Source organism: Lissotriton helveticus, chromosome 3_1 (assembly GCF_964261635.1).
Source record: "Lissotriton helveticus chromosome 3_1, aLisHel1.1, whole genome shotgun sequence".
NCBI lineage: Eukaryota > Metazoa > Chordata > Amphibia > Caudata > Salamandridae > Lissotriton > Lissotriton helveticus.
In genome coordinates this window covers 287,540,874-287,562,397 of record NC_136061.1, presented here as the reverse complement: position 1 = coordinate 287,562,397, position 21,524 = coordinate 287,540,874, and the positions used below count along the sequence as shown (strand labels likewise).

The following is a 21,524-nucleotide window of genomic DNA, read 5'->3' as shown; positions in this document are numbered from 1 at the left end:
AGGGCGGGGTTACACATCTCCTACCATGCAATGGACTTTTCTGTCCCAACAGGTGATTCAACCCCCACAGAGTATAGTAGAACTACCAACAGGGTTCATACTTTGAATCTTGCTCTACTTAGGCTCCACCACATAGGAACTCATTCTGAGTTAGGTATCTGCGTTGGACCGATTGTCTGGGGTGAGATATTTACCAGGTGCATGACATACCTTTAATTACTTGTTTCCCAGGGGACAACTAGGCATTACATGCAGCATATATCACAGTTGTTTGGCTCATTTCTCCAATAGATTTTGGCAGTTTTACTTTATTGTCAGGGGAAACTTGTGGGGGGATATGTTCACAGAAAAACTCGGAATTCCTTTCACTTTGCAATCACCTATTTTTGCAAAGGGATTGTGATTCGTCATCCCAACTGGAAGCAGGGTTGTTGCCACCAGGAGAAAGAGATGTAGTGAAGCTCGAATACAAGAGGCGTGCTCTTTCCTCAGAGCATTTTCCATCTTAACTAGGAATCAATCAGAGCATTTTCCATCTGAACTGGGAATCAATCGTGCTATCGTAGGGAAATATTTCTTCTGTAAAGAGTGGGCTTTCCTTGTTGGAGACACAAAACTAATTCAGCAAGGATTCAGAATTATGGAAAACATAGAAATAGGTCAAAACAGTAAAGGAAGTGACAATTTAAGATTTTAGGCCTTGCGGAATAGCCAAATTAGTTGGTCTAGTTATTTACCAGAAAATAACCTTATTTGCCTCCCATTGTGATTTCTGTGTAAAGCTGATATTGAACATCACTACCTTTATTACTTGCCTGAAATGATTTATAGTTCTTCGTGTTTCTTTTATGTTTGTGCCCTGTCACACTAGATTTTTGTTAATTAGTAAATTGATTTAAGAATTGTCAAAATCCATTCAAATAATTGGCTATCATTATTTTTTATTACCTTTAATCCATTGTTGTTGTGTTTTTTCCTAGGGTCGATCCTGTCGTTTCTTTCACGGTGTCCAGAAGGTAAGGATGAATGATCAGAACATGTTAAAGTTCAAGCACGGATTGGACGAGGCCTGGGACATAGAGGAGCTGGTGGGGCTTGGAAAGAAGCTGCGTGCCTGCCCTTACTTTGCAGCCCGGGAACTGATGACAGAAGCCGATATTGTGTTCTGCCCATATAACTACCTAATGGATCCACAAATTAGAGAAAGTGTAAGTATGGTTTCTACAAAGCAGACACGTTTTCAAAGTAAAAAACTATCTGGGAAGCTGTGGGGGATTTTTGGTGAGCCTGTGCTTGTGTATAACATGCCATATTCTTGGAGTTTTCTTTCTACCTTTTGAACATTTTAGGTTGTACTTGCAGAGAGCATGAGCTGTCTGTTGTTGAATGGCCTATTCAGTGGGCTTTGGGACATCTCATTGCTTATCATTGGTTGGGTTTGTTTTCAATCTTCTTTACTTCAAGTGTTGGTCTCTCCCCTAGAGTATAGCTTATTTAGCATAATTTGACTTGTATCCTCCCACTGCTTACATTCAGGGAACTACTTTTTTGTGCTTTTTAGTACTCAGTATGAAATTAGGTTATTTGGTGAGGGGATAAAAATACCTACTTCAAGTAATAATCACAATCCTTGTCAAGGTGAACTGCTTAAGTCACTAATTTAACCTGAGCTCGACCCCATGGAAGCTGTGGTACAGAGCAGACAGACTTAACTTAGAAGCAATGTGTAAAGTATTAGGCAGTGCTAAACAGTAACAAAGTTGACATGTAAAACCATAACAATCCCACAATGAATTAGAAAAATAGAGTAAAATAAATAAACAGTATGAGACAACAAAATCCAATATGGGTAACCTGAGATATGAGTTTATAAACGTTTCAAGTAAATAGCACTAAAAAGCACCAAGTTCTAGTGATAGTCAAAGGCCACGGTAGAACAGGACCTAGGCTCAATTTGATACTGACAGCAATAGAGGGGGGGCCGGATACACTAACCAGGATCGTCCTGGTTAAGATTTTACCTTCTCCCATTGTCCCTTTCCTTATACCCTTTTTTTATTTCCTTTACTTGAGCCATAGATCTTTTTATCTTATGTATTTATTTGTATAGATGCCATTAATAATATGTTAAGTAATAATTCTTTTTTGATGATATTTCATTCGTTATCGGATGCGATGTTTTATTGTATTCCAAATAAACTTTCTTTTGAAACTTAAAAAAGATTTTACCTTCTGACGTTAATCCTTTGAGTGCCCCTCTAAGACCTCAGGGGCAGGCACTTAGGGACTCACAGGGTGCCAGGCAGAGGCCACAATGGGTGTATAGTCCAGGTTCATTTGCCAATAGTCAGCTGGGCAATTGCAGGAAAAGGCCTTTTGTAGATTGCTGTGTCCCTATATCTTTAAAAGGAGGTCAGTCTTATGGCCCTTGGACTTCTCTTCTTTGTCTTGGGTCCAAGAAAGCTAGCAGGTCCAGTCTTCTAGTCTCTGGCTTCAGACATCAGGTTCAGCCCTCTTCTGATCTTCTACAGGTCTAGGAATGTTCTTAAGTGCATTCCTGGAGGTGCCACATTTATGCCTGGCATGAGCTCATGAGTGGGAATGACCCCTGGGGATGCCCTAACCAATGGGGTGAAGGTTTCTGAGGCTAACCTAACCCACTTTGAGCATTTTAAAGATGTCCAAAATCTACGGCCATAGTAAACTTGGTCTCTGAGGACCCGGGATGTGTTTATTTGTACTATTGCTATCCTAGTGTCCTCCCACATCTAACTCTAAAATCCAGTTTTAGGCAGCCCTGTACACCCAACAAACTTAGAAAAAGAATGCTGGTAAAACCAACTTGAGCTTTCAGCAACAAACAGTGTATACACACAAATAGCCTCATTACGAGTTCGGGCAGAGATTCCTCCGCCTGGCATCGTCTCGGTCAATGGACCGACTGACACTCGGTCCACTACTAATTAGGATGCAACTGAACACTGTTCAGTCGCGCGCCTATACTTTACAATGGGAGCATGCGTTCCGGCCAGAATGCATGCTCCCATTGTAAAATGCGAGGTACAGTTCATCAACAGGCCCTCAGCCTCCAACTAGAGGCAGCGCACCAATGGGTACCCTGCTGGGGGCCCCTAAAGTTGAGTTCCGACATCCTTTCTGTGTCAGAAATGCCAGCACAGAAAGGCTGTGTAAACCTGACATCGTAATCCCTCGGGCGGAAAGAGCCGCCCTTGGGATTACTGGCTGCATTCCGACTGGCAGACGGGGTCTCCGAGCCAGTCGGAAGCCAGCCAGAATGACTGTTCGCATTCCTTTCCAACCGACTTCATCGTAATGGGTCGGTCGGAAAGGAATCTGACCGGCACATTACGATGCGATCAGAACGGCTCAGACCGAAGGGTCGGAGCTGTTTCCGACCTCATAGTAATCAGGCCCAAAGTGGTTGGCATTCTGTTTCCTTTCTTTGATATGTACCCTTAATGTTATACGTAAAACCAAAGCAGGCTTGTCAAGCAGGATGTGACACTCTAATGTTAAAGAGGTTGGTCACAGCCCCACTCCGGAAGTTACTCTAAACTAGTTCTTGGACAGCTCTCCCTCCCACAGGGGTTGGTGCTTATTTTTATCTGCTGAGGGTATTGTTGGATTGGTACTGTACCGAATTCTTTTTTTCAACATATTGTGCTTTTGTTTTGTTGGGCAGCTTTTTGCTGTTGTTATCTGGGGCTCGATGGCATTGGTTGTGATCTTCGTTACATTTTGTGGCTTTGGCTTTATATCCTGCACTTTGTACTTTCAAGGATGGTGTAGGAATAGACATGACTCAGAAGAAATCCAACACTAATTTATAAAAATAGAGCAGAATTTATATAAATTTAAATGAACAGAATCGGATAAGTTTAAGCAGAGTTATGGATTTTAGATAAATCATGCAATTCACTACTGCAAAACCTTTACATTGCGGTCAGTGGAGAAAACGACCTGTGACAATTGGTCAGTTGCAGGTCCAGTCCAGTGGAACTCGCTGGGGGTTAAGGTGAAGTGGGTCCCTTGACCAAGCCACGACAGCCAGTGGAATTTTACCTGGCTCGTAGGACCCGGGCGCAGTGTTGTCCTGGCTGTCTTTGGTGCTGAAGTGGGACCTGGGGCGTTGCTGGTTTTACCACTTAGACGGTGCTGGTGAAGAAACGGATGCAAATACTCGACAACGGGGCCTCTGAGGTGAAGAGTTGAAGATGTGCGGGATCCCCTCGAGGCACAGCGTTTTAAAATGGTAGTAAACACGTTAGCCTGAAACTTGCTGGAGGTCAGGACCATTTAGGGCAATCTTGTTGAGGTCAGGACTACGTTCCCCCAATGCAATTGCCCATTTACTTTGCTGCAATCCCTCAGCTGGTCCAATGGCCAGTCATTCTTTGCTTCTGGGAGTGTGCTTACCTGCGGGCTGCAGGAAACTTGGATCCTTAGGCAACGGAGGAGGCGTAGGCGTCCTTGGCCTAGAAGGTGAGTAGGTCTGAGAATAATCAGAGTCCGCAGACCGAACCACTCTTCTCTTCTTCCTCTGTGCAGGCCTTGATGAGGATGTTCTAGAGGCCGATCTCTTCTTAGACGAGCGCCGGCACCGCCGCGACCGTGGGCTCGTGGATGCAGAGGACAGGTTGACTACCGAGTCATGGGACACAGTCCTACCCCTTGAACGCCTCCTGGACCTCGACTTCTCTTTCCTCGTCGTCGAACGTCTCGCATCGATACCTCCCTCGACGTCGATACCTCTCTCGTCGTCGAGTCTCTCCTCCTCGACATCGACCTTGACAACGAACGGCGGTGTCGCCTCGACGGCGAGCGCCGGTGTCTCCCGGACACCTCTCAACGTCGATGGTGTCTCGACGTTGACGCAGTCCTCGACGTCGACCTCGTCCGAGGTCTTGACGTCGGTCCCCTCGACGTCGAACAGCGACGTCCCTTTGACCCGGAGCCCTGGGACGACGGGAAACAGATGGTGGCCAACCCTATCGACGTCGACGGAGATCTGTGCCGTTTCCCAGAGGCCGAAGCACGGGCAGAGTACGAAGTCCCTCCATGCCCAGACCCACCTTGGTCCTTCTGTCTCCTGAGCTCCAGTCCTTGGAGCCAGATCTTCACTCTGTCCTTCAGGGTCCTCCTGGAGAATTGTTGGCAAATCTCACAGTCTTCAGGGACATGAGAGGAAGGGAGACAGAGGATACACACCCTGTGAGGGTCTGACTTTGCCTTCTTCCTGGCACACTCAGGGCACTTGTCGAACAAGGCTAGCATATTCGACAAATGAGTGGGCAAAACTGGCCAAAAACTCCAGAAACAGTTAGAAGAAGCAATCAGACGTCAGACGTGAAACACTCTAAACACTTTAAAAGTGAAAATGCTCCAGGGTCCTGCTAGCGGGAGCCGGAAAAAAGAACTGAAAGTAAAAGTAGTTTGCTGTGCATCATGTGATACCGAGGGTCTCTGGAGAGTTCCTTAAAGGCACGGTATCCCTTTTCCAGACATATAATGGCAGCCTATGGGGGTGTGTCTGTCCATCCCTTCCTCTCTATCATTCCAAGGATTTTGTGAAGGGGAAGTTTCTCTATGGGTGAAACTTAATAGACTGTGTTAAATGTGATGTTGGTGGAATATCCTTTTCATTTCTAGTTGAAGTACTGGGCAGTGTAGCCTGGTAGGTATAGGCTGCATTATTGTCTATAATTTTCTCTTAAGTGTCTATGCAGGACTGCACTGAAGACAGCTTAAGAGATTTTTTTTGATTGATTCGGGGTCCACGCACATGGGCGGGACTATTCACTAGATTATGACTATAACAGAGATACCCCTACTACAGAACTGGAGTTACAGGTAAGAAACTACTCCTTCCTCTTGCCTTTGGAACCAGTCTCTGGTCTGGGACGAGTCGCAGTAATGCAGTTGCAGGGTGGTTGCCACAGGTGCCTTTGCTTTGTGCAGATCCTGAAGTCTAAAACGTGGTTCTCTTTTTTGTCCTTTGTTGCAAGTTGTTTCAGATCTGAGGTTCTAGTGCCGGGGTGCCAAGACATTCCCAGGAAGACATTTGAGCTGTTTGTGCCTACTTTAGGGTGAGCATAGTGCAATAGATAAATGCAATACCTCCAATAGCTCTTTCGGATCTATCTAATCTGATGATTTCATAGTTGGGAGGCACAAGAATGTCCAGAATGGTTGAGGAAGTGTCAGTGAGCCACGTTTCTGTTAAGATCAGGAGGTCAAGGTCTTGTGTGAGTTTGAAATTGGGGATGTTATGTTATTTTTAACTTATTAGGCGCAACAGCTACCCAAAAGGGTTTCCCGGCGCCAGCCTGTAAGGAACGGAAGGGGAAAAAAGGAGATGATTGGTTAAATAACCAGGTTTTTAGGCATTTACAGAAGTTGCCCTAGGGATGTCCATTTCCTGCATAGATTTGATATGCGATTTGGTTACTACTGCCTCTTGGTGAGTTATAGGGACCTGTAGTAAATTAAGCTTGTTTATAGTTCTCAAGTTGAGACTCGGTTCTCTTAGTGGGTTGGAGGGAATAGTTCGGAAATTGACCAGCGAGGGTAAAGAGTCTATTTGTGTGGTGATATATGATAGCAAAAGGCAGGTAATGTCAGCCTCAGATAGCTGTTCGGTAACCCTCTGGGGTCTGGAGTGGGAATTGAGAAGGGGTCTCTATTTCAAGTGCACGATGGGTGAATTCTTTGTAGTTAAAACTCAAGCAAGGAGTGTCTATCAATTGTGGGAGCATTAGGTTATTTAGTGACTAGGGATCTGTAAGTTTCAGCAGTCAAGCTGGGATTCCAAAGCTTCTCCAGCTTCAGGGTTATGGTTATATGTATAAGGTTCTGTAGGTCGCATTTAACTAGCGGAAGTTTGAGTGGAAAGCTTGTCCTCAAAGGAAGGACTATCTACAAAACAGTTGGGAGTATAGTATTGGGGGTTGGAGATTGGTGAAAGAGGGTTAGGCGGAGATAAAGTAGTTGTGATGTTAGGCAGAGGTGTAGAAAGAAGAATCAAATGAATGGTATCTGCTGATATTTTACGTTATTGGTCACTGGTTTGGATGTGGGACTTGGTGCTCGAGTGGGGTGCTACTTGGACAACAGATGGTTTAGTAGATAGAGTGCATTTGCTAGAAAGAGGGCGATTGTTCGATTTGCAAATCGTTGTGTTGCTGTGGGTGATGATTCTTGAACAGTGGGCATAATTTCTAATTCACTCTTGAACTGGGATAGGAGGTGGGTCAGAAACGTGGATTTCTAGAAAGGGGTAGGAGGATAATTTAGAAAACCTTGGTTAGAACCAGCAACTGGTTCCACTGTTGGAAATGGGGTAGTGGTCTTGCTGCGGCATAGGTGTTGAGGTAAAATTGGGATTGGACGATGCAGGTCTTAAAATTGCTTTGCGGGAGGAGAAACGTTGATTTAGAGGGGTAGTGGGGATATGGGGTGATACTGTATTTGTGATCCTCGTAAAGGTTTCATCAAACCGTTCAAGAGTGCAGTCAGTTATCAGGGTAGAGTACAGTAGCACTGGGTAGAGTGTGGTGGCGTATAGTGGAGTGGCACAGAGTGCAGTGGTGCAGAGTAGAGTGCAGTGGCAAAGGGTGCAGCGGTATGGAGTGCAGCCATGCAGAGTAGAGTGTCAGACTGCAGGGACGTAGAGTGCAGGGTTGTAGAGTGGTACAAAGAACAGTGAACTAGAGTACAGTGGCGCAGATAAAAAAGAGTGGGGTGGAGTGCAGTGACATTGAGTACAGTGGTGTGGAGTAGTGTGGTGCAGTGGCATAGCATGCAGTCATGCAGAGAAGAGTGTAGTAGAGTGCAGTGCCATAGAGTGGTGCATAGAAGAGTGGGGTGGAGAGCAGTGGCATAGAGTACAGTGGTGAAGAGTAGAATAGAGTGGCCTAGAGTGCAGTGAAATAGTGCACAATGGTAGAGTGACGTAGCTTGCAGTGGCGTAAAGTAGAATGTTGTAGAGGATAGGGCCATGAAGTGCAGTGGTGTAAAGTAGTTGGTGTAGGTACAGTAGCGTATGGTGCATTGGTTTATAGTAAAGTGATGTTAAAGTGGTGTAGCGTGAATTGGCACAGAGTGCAGTGGTTTTGAGTAGAATGACGTAGTGTAGAGAACAGTGACGTAGAGTGGCGCAGGGTAGAGTGCAGTAGCACAGAGTGAAGTAGAGTGGCATAGACTCCAGTGCCATAGAGTAGATTGTTTTAGAGTAGAGGGGAGTGGTGCAGGGTTGAGCATGGTGGTGCAGCGTAGAGTGCAGTGTCATAGAGTAGTGGCGTAGAGTGGAATAGAGTAGAGTGGTGCAGCGTTGATTGCAGTGGTGCAGCGTGGAGTAGAGTGGCGTAAAGTGCAGTGACGCAGGGTAGATTGTTTCAGAGTAGAGTGATGTAGAGTGGAGTGGTGCAGGCTGGTGGCGTCGTAAAGAGTAGTGGCGTAGAGTGGAGTTGTGCAGAGTGGAGTGGCCTGGACTGGAGTGATGTTGAGTGCAGTTGTGCATAGTAGAGTGGGGTACAGTGCACTGACATACAGTGGTGCATAGTAGTGAGGCGTAGAGTGAATGGCTTAGAGTGCAGTGTCAGAGGACAGGGTGCTTTGTAGATTAGAGTCACGTCGAGGGCAGTAGAGTGGCTTATAGTGGTGCAGAATAGAGTAACATGGTGCAGAGTTGCATAGAGTATGTTTATGTTTTTTAGATTTGTATGGCACGCAAATACCCGCAGGTGTCTCGGCGCCTAGGATTTAACAAAGGACATAGTACACTGAAGGAGGTCATTGGTCAAAAAGCCAGGTCTTCAATTGTTTTCGAAAAATGATAAGCGTGGAGCTGGTCTTGATGGAGAAAGGGAGGGTGTTCCAGAGTCTCGCCGTGGCCACTTGAAAACGTCTATCTCCCCAGGAAGCTGTCCTGGTGCGAGGAACTGGTAGGAGACAGGTCAGGGATGAGCGGAGGGGTCTGTTGGGGGTGTAGGTTGCAAAAGCTTTCCTTAAGTAATGTGGTCCTGAGTTGTGCATTGCCTTATAGGCGGTGCAAAGCGCCTTAAATTTGATACGCCATCTGACACGTAGCCAGTGCAGTTGCCGGATTCCTGCAGCAATTGAGTGATGCTTGGGGGTGGAAAGTAAGACCCTGGCTGCAGCATTTTGGATGGACTGTAATTAATTTAGGACATGTTCCTGGGCGTTAAGCAGGAGAGAGTTACAGTAATCCAATTTGGAAAAGACCAGGGTGGACATGAGAGTTTTGCCTGCATCTGCTGGTAGGTATGGAAGCAGCTTTTTAATTTTTCTTAGAACCAGGAAGGAAGAGGAGACCACTGTATTGACATGATGGTGGAATGTCAATTTATCGTCAAATATGACTCCAAGGTTTCTAACCTTGGTGACTCGTTCTGAAGGGGGGCCCATGTCGTTTGGCCACCAGTTGTCAGACCATCCAGGGGAGAGGTTGCCAAAGATCATGACCTCGGTCTTATCCGAGTTTAACTTTAGGCAGTTCCTCGACATCCAGTGGCTGATGGCTCGCATGCCATCCTGGAATCTCGAGGCAACCGCTGCCCCATCCTTGTGCACGGCCAACACCAGTTGGGTGTCATCCGCATAGGTGGTTAAACTCAGGCCATGAGATTTTATGACCCTCGCCAAGTCCGACACATAGATGTTAAATAGTGTCGGACTTAGCGATGATCCCTGAGGTACTCCGTACGGCAAGGTGAAGGTAGGTGAGTAGAATGTGCCCAGTTTAACAGATTGTGAGCGGTTGGCAAGGAAGGAGGCCAAAAGATCCTTGGCTCGGTGGTTGACCCCCAAGGCGGAGACACGGTCGATCAAGATGGAATGATCGACCGTGTCAAATGCGGCAGATAGGTCGAACAGTATGAGGACCGCCGCTCCGCCTTGGTCTAGTATTGTCCTAATTTCATCTGCTGCTTTTATTAGTGCCGTTTCGGTACCGTGGCCCTGCCTGAACCCAAACTGGGTGTCGTCCAGTAAGTGATGTTGGTTGACATATTCCGAGAGCTGATGGTTCATAAGGGATTCAAAGATCTTGGCAGGAAAAGGGAGGCAAGCTATGGGTCTATAGTTTGCTAACTGCGAGGGGTCCAAAGATGTTTTTTTTAATAGGGGCTTAATCACTGCTCTTTTCCATATCTCCGGATAGACTCCTGTGTGGAACATGGAGTTGCAGATGTCTTTAAGAGGTAAGGTAATGGCGTCAGGGAGGCGATTTAATACCGAGGGTGGGCAGGGATCTAGAGGGGAACCTGATCTGATAGTAGACACATATCTGCTGATGGTTTCTGCCGTGGCAGGGAGAAAGAGGGAAAAGGATGGAGTGGAAAGGGTAGGCGTGGACCGGGGGGAAGGTCCGTCTGTTTCGGATAAAGAAGAAAAGGACGAGAATATATTAATGACCTTGGTGGCAAAGTAGTCGGCTAAGGAGTCACATAGCTCTTGAGATGGCTCTATTGAGGGGGCTACTGGAGGCGTTGAAAGAGTAGTAACCACTTGAAACAATTTTTCGGCGGAGTTTTGGGCAGGCTTGATTTGAGATAAAAAAAACGCACTTTTATGGGAGATTATAGAACGCTTATAAGTGGCTAAGGCGTCTTTATAGCATTGTCTGTCCTGAATACTATAAGTGAGTAGAGTGGCATGGAGTTCAGTGGCAGAGAGTGCAGTGCTGCAGAGCATAGTGGTGTAGAGTGTCGTAGAGTGCATTAGTGTAGCGTGCAGTTGTGCAGAGTAAAGTGACATAGAGAGCAACCGAGTAGAGTAAAATGCAGTGGCATATAGTTGAGAATAGTGGCGTACAGTACAGTGGTGTAGAGTAGATTGGCATAGAGTGCAGTGGTGTAGGGGGAGTGGCATAGAGTGAAGCAGTGTAGAATGGAGCGTTGCAGAGTCAGAGTGGCATATACTGCAGTGGCATAGAGTAGATTGTTTCAGAGTAGAGTGAAGTGGCGTAGAGTGCAGGGGTATAGAGTGGAGTGCATAGAGAGCAGTGGTGCAGAGTAGATTAAGTGGGTTAGAGTGGTTTGGCATAGAGTACAGTCTCACAGAGTGGAGCGATGCAGAGTTCAATAGTGTAGAGTGACAGATTGCAGTGTTGGAACGTATACTGTTGAAGAGTGCAGCGGGGTATAGTAGAGTGGCGTGGAGTACATTAGCATAGAGTGCAGTGGTGCAGGATAGAGTGCAGTGGCACAGAGTGTAGTGGTGCAGAGTAGAGTGGCGTGGAGTGCAGTGGCGTAGAGAGTAATGACTTAGAGTACAGTGGTGTAGAGTGGTGTAAAGTACAGTGACAAAGTACAATGAGGTAGGGTGCAGTAGTGCAGAATATCTTAGTGTGAAGTGCATTGGACTTGAGTAAAGTGGTGTAGAGTGCATTGGCATAGAGTGCAGTGGCATAGAGTAGTGCAGAGTGGAGTAGAGTGGTGCTGAGTGCAGCAGCATCGAGAGCAGTGGCATAGAGTAGATTATGTTAGAGTAGAGTGTAGTGGTGGAGAGTAGATTAGAATGACATAGAATGCACTGGTTTACAGTGGAATCGTACAGAGTAGAGTGCATTGGCATAGAGTGCAGTTTTGCAGAGTAGGGTGGCATTGAGTAGAGTGCAGATGGTGCATAGTAGAGTGGTTTGCGGTAAAGTGCATTGGCATAGAGTGGAGTGGTGTAGAATGGAGTGGTGCAGAGAAGACTGCAGTGACGCAGCTTGGAGTAGAGAAGCATAGTGTGGAATGGTGCAAAATATAGTGCAGTGGCATGGAGTGGTCCAGAGTAGAGTGGTGTAACATTGAGTATGCGTGGTATGGTAGTGTACTTTCATTAGATAAAACAAATCAGCATTTAAAATAACCATCACATTTGCTTTCCGCTTTACTGATAAAAGTATGCAGCGCACAAACGATGTGTATGACATCCCCTAATGTACTGATTTGATTGTCAGCACAGTTTAATTACAGACATTTACATTATGTTGTGTGCTAGGAAAAAAACATTCTACAGCCCTACTCAAACAGCCCCCAGTAGCCAGCATGATTGTCACATAAATCCTCTCACTTTGAAATCAGAAAAATAAAAATAAACACCAAGTTCCCTGGAAGACACAGCCTGACATTTAACCAATGTCTTTATTTGAATGCACAGCAAATGTGACTAGATGAGAACAAGATTTAAAGGCCCATTTACAGAAAGTGAGTTTGTGGAAAGATACAGGAAACAAGGTTTGGGCAACGGGAGGGACAACTAGAGCTGGACAGCCTATAGCAAATTCAGCCAGCAAATAGAAAGCCAGAGAATGTGAGTTGCAAACCACAAAGCCAATGGTAAGCAAAAGGATGAATGCATTTCTAGGTCAACTTTCTGAATATCCCCTAGATGTCTTTAGCAAAACAGGACAGCACATTCTGGTGGGCTGCGATTTAAAAACCACGTACCAAATGCTGCAGCCCCAGATAACACACCCTTGTGTCTAGTCACAAATTCCTGCTTTGATGATCGTGAGTCCAGCCACGGTTCTGAAGGAGGAGGAATACTTTGCAGAGGTGCACCATCTTTGCCCGGGTGGCGCAAGGCCACTTGGTGTCAAACAATAACAAGAAATGGTAGCTGCAGCTTTCCCACGGTCAGGGGGCCCAGGTGCAGATCGGACCCCAGGAAAGATAAAACAGGATCTTACTGTTAATTTTTAAACACATGGTTGGTAAAATTCACGTATTTTACTGTGTGCATTTGAGCTTTGTTACTTCCAACTCTTGTGATCCAGAGAGGGCTTCTTGGGAATTGGTAATCCTGTTGAAAAACCTCTTATGTTGTAAACAAAGGGCAGACACCGGGCAAAAGGGCAGATTTTATTGGTTAAATGACTGAATTTCAAAAATGTAAACAGATACATGAAGAAATCTACATCCCTGCACTTTGCAACAAGGCGGTTAAAGGTAGGTTATTCTTTGCTTTAAAGAGTTGCTTGAGTTTTAGCAGAACAGATAACTTGTAATGTTTTTACTTGACATAAACTCACATTACAGATGGAAATTGATTTAAAAGACCAAGTGGTTATTTTGGATGAAGCTCACAACATTGAAGACTCCGCTCGCGAGGCAGCAAGCTACAGTGTCACAGAAGCCCAGCTCATAGAAACACGAGAGGAAATTGAATCTATGGTGAAATACAACATCCGAAGTGAAGACCATTTGCCTCTCTTGGCTGTGTGCTGCAGTTTGACAAAGTAAGGAGAGTTGAAGTATTGGCCGACCTGGTGATGTTTTGGACCGCCTATGTGTTGTCTTAAAATGATCCGACATTCACACGCATTGTAATTGAAAAGCAATCATACGTAGATTTGCTGTGCTGTTCTGTGAGTGTAACATATATCTACCCCCTTTTTACTGGACAAGAAGTACTTTCTAATAATGTTTTTTTCATCGGGCACTCCAATCATTTATGGCTTGAGGGCAAGTAGAGTCTCATTGATGTACATCTCATGCTTGGAGACTTCACTTGTTTTAAAGCAAGAATCTGTCACAGAGTCACACGCTTTGTTCATCTTGCCTCTACTGCATGGGTCGTAAATGCTCTTATTTATGGTCAAAGCTTTCAAGTGTGTAGGAGTTAACTTGGGAGTGTCTATAAGGAGAATCCTGTATGGAGGCCACTGTCTCCAACAATTCCTCATGCGTCCACAGTCTGTTTAGATTTTTTTTTTCTGCAATTGTTTCAGTCCCAAAAAAAATGCAGAAGACTGTAACAGGGAAATCAGGGGAAGGAGCAGCCTTGTTGGTGTTGTTGACATCTAGTAGCTTTAAGGCATTAAAAAGGGAATCCTGGAGTGTGGAGAATGTTTTTTTTGTATTTTTTTCCAAATGTTGTTCTTTCAGTTGGACTTGTCCACTTCTACAGAGATGACTCCATTTGTTGATAATCTTTGATTACCGAGGTATTACCGAGGTATCACCAAACCATACTGTGTATGGCTTGTGGAAAATGCCAACCCCTGTTGTTCTGTGTCATTGAATAGCTGGTCGATCTCAGTAACTATTGAGGAAGTGACTGTGCATGCATATTATAGAGCATATGCAAGCCTCATTGCCTGGTATTGAATATTCCAGAGTGAGAATTTGATGGACAGGAAAAGTTCCATGTTGTACTTTAGGATGCCTACACATTCTTGAACAGGGCATTTCAGCACAAGATTGCCATATTAATAGAAAAATTGCATGGCGTGGAGAGCAGTTTAGTGGATATTCCTGATAGACTCAAAATTCCATGTCACAAGTATGGAACTCAATGGTCGACCGCTTCAGCAAGCTTTTTCACATGTTGTGGTTACCTCCCACTCTACTACAAACAATAATAGGAAATGCCAGTTCTTCACTAGTATGCACAGCCAACAAGAATTGATTGCTTATGTCTTTCATTTTATACTCCTGATATCCAGGTTGCTGTCTAAAACAAAGAGCAAGAAGTGTGAGGTAACTGTAGTAGTCCTGGCCAAGAAACATCAGTTTTGGTCACCATGTCTCCAGGCTCTTGCCGAGGGGAAAACCTACAAATTCAGTGTCCATCCCGTGCTACTAACAAGAAAGAGAGTCATGACCTGGCGTAACAGCACATGATGGTATGGCTCCTCAACAGTTAGGATTTTGTGTGTTCACTATACTAAAGGAGTTCATAGAGGTCTTGTTACTTTTGGGGCACAACCTGCCAAATGGAACAGGTGCTGTTATTAGGCAAACGTAAGAGATCGCCTTCAATATCATCTAGGCCCCACAAGATGTTACCTGTTAGGAAGCATTAATCTATAAATCTGGTTCTGACAGAAGAGAGGATATTTTCAACTCTTCGCAAAACCCGAAGTCAACTCCACAATCCACAAAGGGGAATGGGACAAGAGAGAGAATAATGGGCAAAGGATATCATCAGTTGCCTGTTTTCACAATTGGGCTTAAACTTCACTTCTGGAGCTTCAATTACTAAAATAAATGAGAGCCTTACTATGATTGTAGTTTGAACACTGATATTTTAACCTGAAGTAATGCCTATTATATACCTGCTGACGCTCTGGATTTGCTTTCTCTTTTTCAATTTGAAACAGTCTTTCTTCTGAGCTGAACTGCCATTAAGTTTTGCTGTAATAATCATCAGGATTACAATACATTTGTTAACCCATGAGAACTTCTTTCAAGCTTAGAAAATAACTATTCGATAGAGACTTCTAAATGCAGTTTCCTTACCTTAGAATATTTCCCAGGCATCCAGAAATTTTTTTTGCAATTACCTTGTGTGCTGGTAGATGGCGTTGGTTGGCTCTGCATGTCATCGTTGGCGTCATCCGTGCCGGAAGGAACGTGCGTGGTGCCTATATAGGTGCCATCCCAGCACGCTGACCTCAGTTTCTTCTTTACCACGCAATTAGCTTGGATCAAGACACGCTCTCGTCGGTTACTTTTTGACTGGATTGTTTCTGCACTTTGTCGATGATTAGTGTGCCTTTTTCTATTTTTTTCAGGGATGTCCTCAAAGAAACCCACCAGCTTCAAGTCTTGTGGAGCCTATCATCGGCAGACGTTGGTGACAGATTCCCACCTGGTGTGACTGTGGTGCCTGCAGAGGGACCACGACTCCGCATCACGTGCGCAGTGCAGACAATCTGCAAGCAGGCCCTGAAGTTCTTAGCTCGTAGCCTTGCGACTCAGAGCTGCTCCAGGTACCTTTCACATAACAGATCTCGTGATCACTCCTGGAGTCGCTTGTGTAGGCACTTGCTGCACTCCTAGACGTCTTCAGGTAATCCCCATAAGAAATAGTCGAGGAAGTCGAAGCAATCTTTGCCTTCTCTGCATCAATCCTATTCTTTGGACGAAACGAGAACGATGTCACAAATCCGATCATGGCTCTCAGGTTGTTCCTGTGCAGCCAGAGCTACCCCCTTTCTAACAACACAAATGTTATGAGGCCATGAGCCTCATCTCTGAGCAGCTGACCCCTCTAGAGCACCCACTGGTCCCATCGGTTATGGAGCATCTGTTACTGGCGCTCCACTGGTGGGTCCACGATCAAGGCTAGTTGCCCCATCCGGATCAGCCCCAGCCACGTCTTCGTGAGCTCTTTCGAGTACTGCTCCATTAATGCTTTCAGCTCCGTCGAACCTATCGTGATTCCAGACTCAGATACGGAGCTGGACCAACTTCGCACTGGGTCGGTTCCTGCACTGGTCAGGCCCACACAGCCTGAATTAGAGATGGAGCCCTATTTCTTGAAGGGCCTGTTTAGCAGGGACATCTTAAGGATTTTGGGGGCCCTGGGCCACACGTATTTTAGGGGCCCTTTTTGGACCACCTTTGAATTTGTGAACCAATTAAGCTCTTTCATGCCTTCTTTTGCTAGGTCATTGACAGTGCACAGGGAAACTCGTCCATATTCTAAATGTGTTTACATCTAATATTCAGGGATAATGATTTCTTTTTTAAATATTGTAACACAGCAGCAGCAGCTCATTAATATTACTGCAAATAATCTCTGTGACACCCATTTCTTATACGTGAAGTCCTGTTTTGATCTAAAAGAAACTTTAAAAAAAAACATTTTTTAAAACTTTTTATTAATAGTGCCTAGTTCATTTAACATGTCAATCCATTGGTTACATTGCATCGGAACGTGCAGAGTTGGAACCATTACCCCAGGCCAACCCCCATTCCCCTATATCTTCTCCAGGGCCCCCAAATCTTCTTCAACTTTTTCAGCCACCCCCTACTTTTGTAAATGGTTTCCTCCACCCTCTGACACCAATCCAGGTCCCGGTCCCACTGAGGAGGGCCCCTTAATCATTAAGAGCAACCATCTGGGCTCCCTCGCGACCGGAGAGCCACCACCTCCGCCATTATATTCGTGACCTTGGTCCAATAGGGGACAATCTCCGGGCAGTCCCACAGAATGTGGTAGAAGGATCCTTCCCCCCTACACCCGCACGCACACAAAGCAGACTGACACCCGCCCCAGGAATGCAGTAGGGTGCGAGGGTAGTACACCCAATGAAGGATTTTGAGCTGTATGAGCCGGAACCTAGCACGGACAGCAATCTCCTGGGGACTCTGCAGGGCGTTCTGCCAATCATCGTCTTCCAAGTCGCCCTTAAGGACACCATTGGATCGGGCATGTTATTTATCAACTTCCGGTAGATCGTGGACGTGGGCTTTTCAAGAATGGGATCCAGGAGTAAACGATCCTCCATGGGGGAATATTCCGGAATGGATGCGCCCCCACGAACATGGGATCGTATGGCATGGATAAGGCGTAGGTAGTGGTAACGCTGCGAATCCCGGAGATCATACTCTGTCTGCAGATATTCAAAGGAGCAGGGTGCGTCTCACCTCCACACGTCTCCCAAGCAGTCAATTCCAATGAGCTGCCAGCCCCTAAAGCCCTTCAATCGAGTCACTTCACTCAATTGTTCCCAAATCCACAGGGGAGTCCTACCCGTCAGGGATCCCGTCTACCCCAGGAGTCTATTCGCCTCCCTTCAACATTGGACCACCACCTTGGTGTGTGAGGGCCAATCCGCACTCGTCCTCCAGGTGTATAAGAGCGATTTTTCTCGCCCGGCATCACAAATCGGTCCGCTCTGTAGGCTGGCTCCGACCTGTCAGCATAAACCCAATCGTTAACAACCTGTAGCTGAGGCGCCCAGTAGTATAATTGCACGTCCGGCAGGGCCAGCCCACCGTCGTACTCCCCCCTCGTTAATTTTCGCAACGCGATCCCAAGGATGCCCCGTCCCATAGGAGCGTTCGCACCGCCTGAGATACCCGTTTAAAGAACCCCTGCGGGATTGGATACGGTGTATTCTGCAGAATGTACAAGAGGCGAGGTAACGCCAACATTTTAAACATCACGGCACAAACAACCAGGGACAAGGGCAGCCCGCGTCAGTGCCTTACATCGGTGAGAAGGCGCAACAGCTGAGGTTCAAGGTTTCTAGCAAGGAACTCTGCTCTGTCCCTAGTGACAAAGACCCCCAAATATTTGAAGCCATCACTCACTAACCTCGCCGGGCACCCGGATGGTATCCGCGGGGGAGGGCCAGAGAGAGGAAAAATGACCGACTTTGCCCAATTTATGCGATAACCCGAATAGCTCCCAAAAAGCTCAAAAAGGTGAAGCGCCTGTGCCATGGACTGATAAGGCCTCGCCATATAGAGCACAATATCGTCAGCGTACAGGCTGATGCGGACAGTGCCAGGCCCCAGAACGACCTGTCCCTCCTCACCCAAAGAGCCAAGGGCTCCAATGCCGAGGCAAACAAGAGGGGGGATAAAGGACACCCCTGCCTCGTGCCCCGCCTGAGCTGGAAAGCTCTGGATACCGTTCCGTTGACGCGTACACGCGCCATCGGCTGTTCATACAGGAGGCGCACCCAGCTGCAGAAAATCAGACCAAAGCCCAGCCGCCGCAGGACCATAAAAAGGTATGGCCACTCGATGCTGTTGAACGCCATCTACGCAGTCTGTGTGTCCCCCACGCCCTCTGTCATATACAGCGCGCCATATAGGTGCCGGAGGTTATGTCTCGTGCTCCTGCGCGGCATGAAGCCCGATTGGTCTACGTGTACCAGGTCAGGCAGCACCGGCAACAACCTATCTGCCAGGACCTTGGCTAATACCTTCGCCTCTACATTTAGGAGTGAAATCGGCCGATAAGAGGAGCAACAATCGACCGGCTTGCCGTCTTTGTGGATAACCACATTCGTGGCCTCCCTCTGGTCTGGTGGTAGCGTCCCCACCTGACACGCCTCCAAGTACATACGTAAAAAAGTGCCCTTGACAATGTTCGATTGTTTCTTGAAGATCTCAACCGGGAGTCCGTTAGGGACTTGTGCCTTACCGGATTGCAGGGAGTTAAGCGCCGCCCCTATCTCCTTACGAGTTAGAGCTGCCTCCAGAGCATCCCTCTGGGATTGTGACAGAGTGGGAAGCGCAAAATCACAGAGGAATCCCTCACAGTCTTGTTCCGTCCTTGTACATGCCGGGGAGTACACCTCCTCAAAGTGCGTTGGAAACGTCTCCACTATATCCGTACTGGTGGACACCAGGGATCCCGATTTGCAGCAACCCAGGAACGCTCCCTATCTCTGCGCTCCAGCCAAGCTAGAAGCTTCAGGGCCTTGTCCCCCACATCATATATACGGTGCTGCGTGTGACGTGTCTGACCCCTGGTTCTCCTCAAAGTAAAACAGGGAGCACTCTCTGAGCTTGTCCCCCATCGTGTCATCCCGTAGGTGCCACGGATCAATCCGACGGAACACTGCCCTGTTAACCACCGGCCCCCTCAATAGCGCACCCACCGGGGAATGGTCAGAGAGACCCCTGGCTAAGATCTGGGGGTCCGAGAAGTCCCCCATTTAATCAATACGCGTCAGCGGGTAATCCAATCTGGATAAGGACCCATGCCTAGCGGAGTAGAACGTGTATTGTCTCGAGGCAGGGTGGTGTGCCCGCCACAGGTCACTCAAACCAAAAGACTCCAGGAACCATTGTAGCCCCCACTCCCCCCGGTGACCCTGCCCCCACCCGACCTATCGAGGTCCGCGTCCAGAACGGCATTCATGTCTCCACCCACCAAGAGCGTCCCCAAGGGAAGGTCTGCCAAGAAGGATCCTAACCGTTTGTGAGTTGTTGAATGTAAGCCCGGCGGGACACAGCAGGAACAGAATACCACCGTCCGTCCCGGCCACCCTCCCGCCATTGCCACCATACAGCCCGAGTTATCCGTCCACGTCCCGGTGATCACCACAGGAAAGGTCTTACGCAAGAGGATACCCACTCCCCTAGAGCCAGACGTAAAGCCCGAATGAGCGGCCCCTCCTGCTCACAGGCGTCCAGACAGTCTCAGGCCTCTACTTCACTCCCAGGCGCAGTATCCCCCAGACAGATGACTATCCATGCACAGCCTTCCACATGGGACCCCCGCTCCGTTGCCGCCACTCACCGCTATATTGGCAGTATATTAGGGCAGCGCCCTCACTCGCACTTGGGCAGCAATATCAGGGGTCTCTGCTGCCGGTGTCACTCAAAGTCAGGTTCCTCCCCGAGCGGACCACCACCAGTGCCTCAAGCTGGGATCCGCTCAGCTGAATCAGATGCAGCCGTCCGCCACTCGATCCCGAGGAACCACCGCTCACAACCTTCGGGCAGCCGCCATTTTGGATGCACTCGGCCGATCGCCGCCTGTCCACCTACGTCGTCTCAGGGCACTCGTGGACTCTGTGAAGCACCGTCGCCGGCCGCAAGACAGCCCCAACCTCCGCGGGTGTCCACTACAGCCGCTCCAGTGCACAGATTTTGCCGGATTTAGAGGGTAAGAATAAGGTCGCTAGCGCAGCTCCGGAACTACACCGCCATCTTCCTCGGCTGCTGGCCACGCCCCTCCAAGAAACTTTTTTTATGGAAGTTGCATGAAATATAAACACAACATTTCTCCTCAAAATGTCTGTCATAGACTCTCACACATCACTCACATTAAAATAAATTTGAGAATTATTAATGGCTGTCAGGGCAAGACTCCCTGCAGATCAGAGCAAGCTAAATCAGGGAGGATCCCTGAAAGGCTGAGGCCACAGGGTCAGAGCCCACTGTGTCCATGATTTAAAACGTCTCTGCCGCTAAGGAGCATGAATGTAGGAGATCTGAGGATCTCTTTGACTACTGTGACCCCTTAGCAGAGTCCATGACCGATGACACCAGGTACGAAGACCTGGCTGATAATAGTGGCCTGGGCACCTCACCAGACACTGGACTTCTCTCTCTATCTTCCACTGTGGCTACAAAGTATGGGCTTTCTTTTGTGATGGTGGTCCAGAGCGTTGCTAAGGTCATGGACCCAGGGCTGCCCATGACGGTTCAGCACGGGGTATCTCCTTCAGAACTCTTATTACCCTTTGACAAAGCACTCACTGATGTCCTGCTCGAGGCCTGGGCCAAGCCCTGAATAGACCCTTCTGTGCATAAGACCACTTCTCGCCACCATCGTCCCTCTCCCTGTCAGCCAGGCTTCCTCTCCCAGTACCCCGCCCCTGAAAGCCTGGTGATCCAGGCCTCAACTTCCAAAATCAATCCCAGCATGTTTCCTACCCCACCACCAGATAGGAAATCTAAGAGTCTGGATACCTTTGGTAAGAGGCTTTTCTCTTCCACCAGCCCGGCACTGCATGTTGTGAACACTGCATGCTTATTGGACCATTCTTCCTATACTGTGTGGGATACGGTTATGCTAGTGATGCCTGTGGTTCTGAATGAGGCCCGAACTATACTCTCCTAAGCTATTACTGATGAAAAAGATGCAGCGAAGTGGACGATCAGTTGCAGGTTGGATATGACTAACTGGGCAGAGCTATTGCCTCTACGGTAGTGCTCCGACGTCACACCTAGTTGAGGAATACTGACTTTTCAGGGGATGTACAGGCATCCCTGATGAACATGCTCTTTGAT

General features: G+C 47.3%; 1 protein-coding gene across 1 annotated transcript in view; it reads left to right on the top strand.

The window, feature by feature from the left end:
- Positions 1-21,524, top strand: part of BRIP1 (BRCA1 interacting DNA helicase 1) — a 1,630,984-nt gene that overhangs the window by 623,249 nt on the left and 986,211 nt on the right. Inside the window, exons 8-9 of the mRNA XM_078679817.1 lie at positions 981-1,208; positions 13,071-13,270. Coding sequence (XP_078535943.1) covers positions 981-1,208; positions 13,071-13,270 — 428 coding nt within the window. The remainder of the gene's footprint in view (positions 1-980; positions 1,209-13,070; positions 13,271-21,524) is intronic.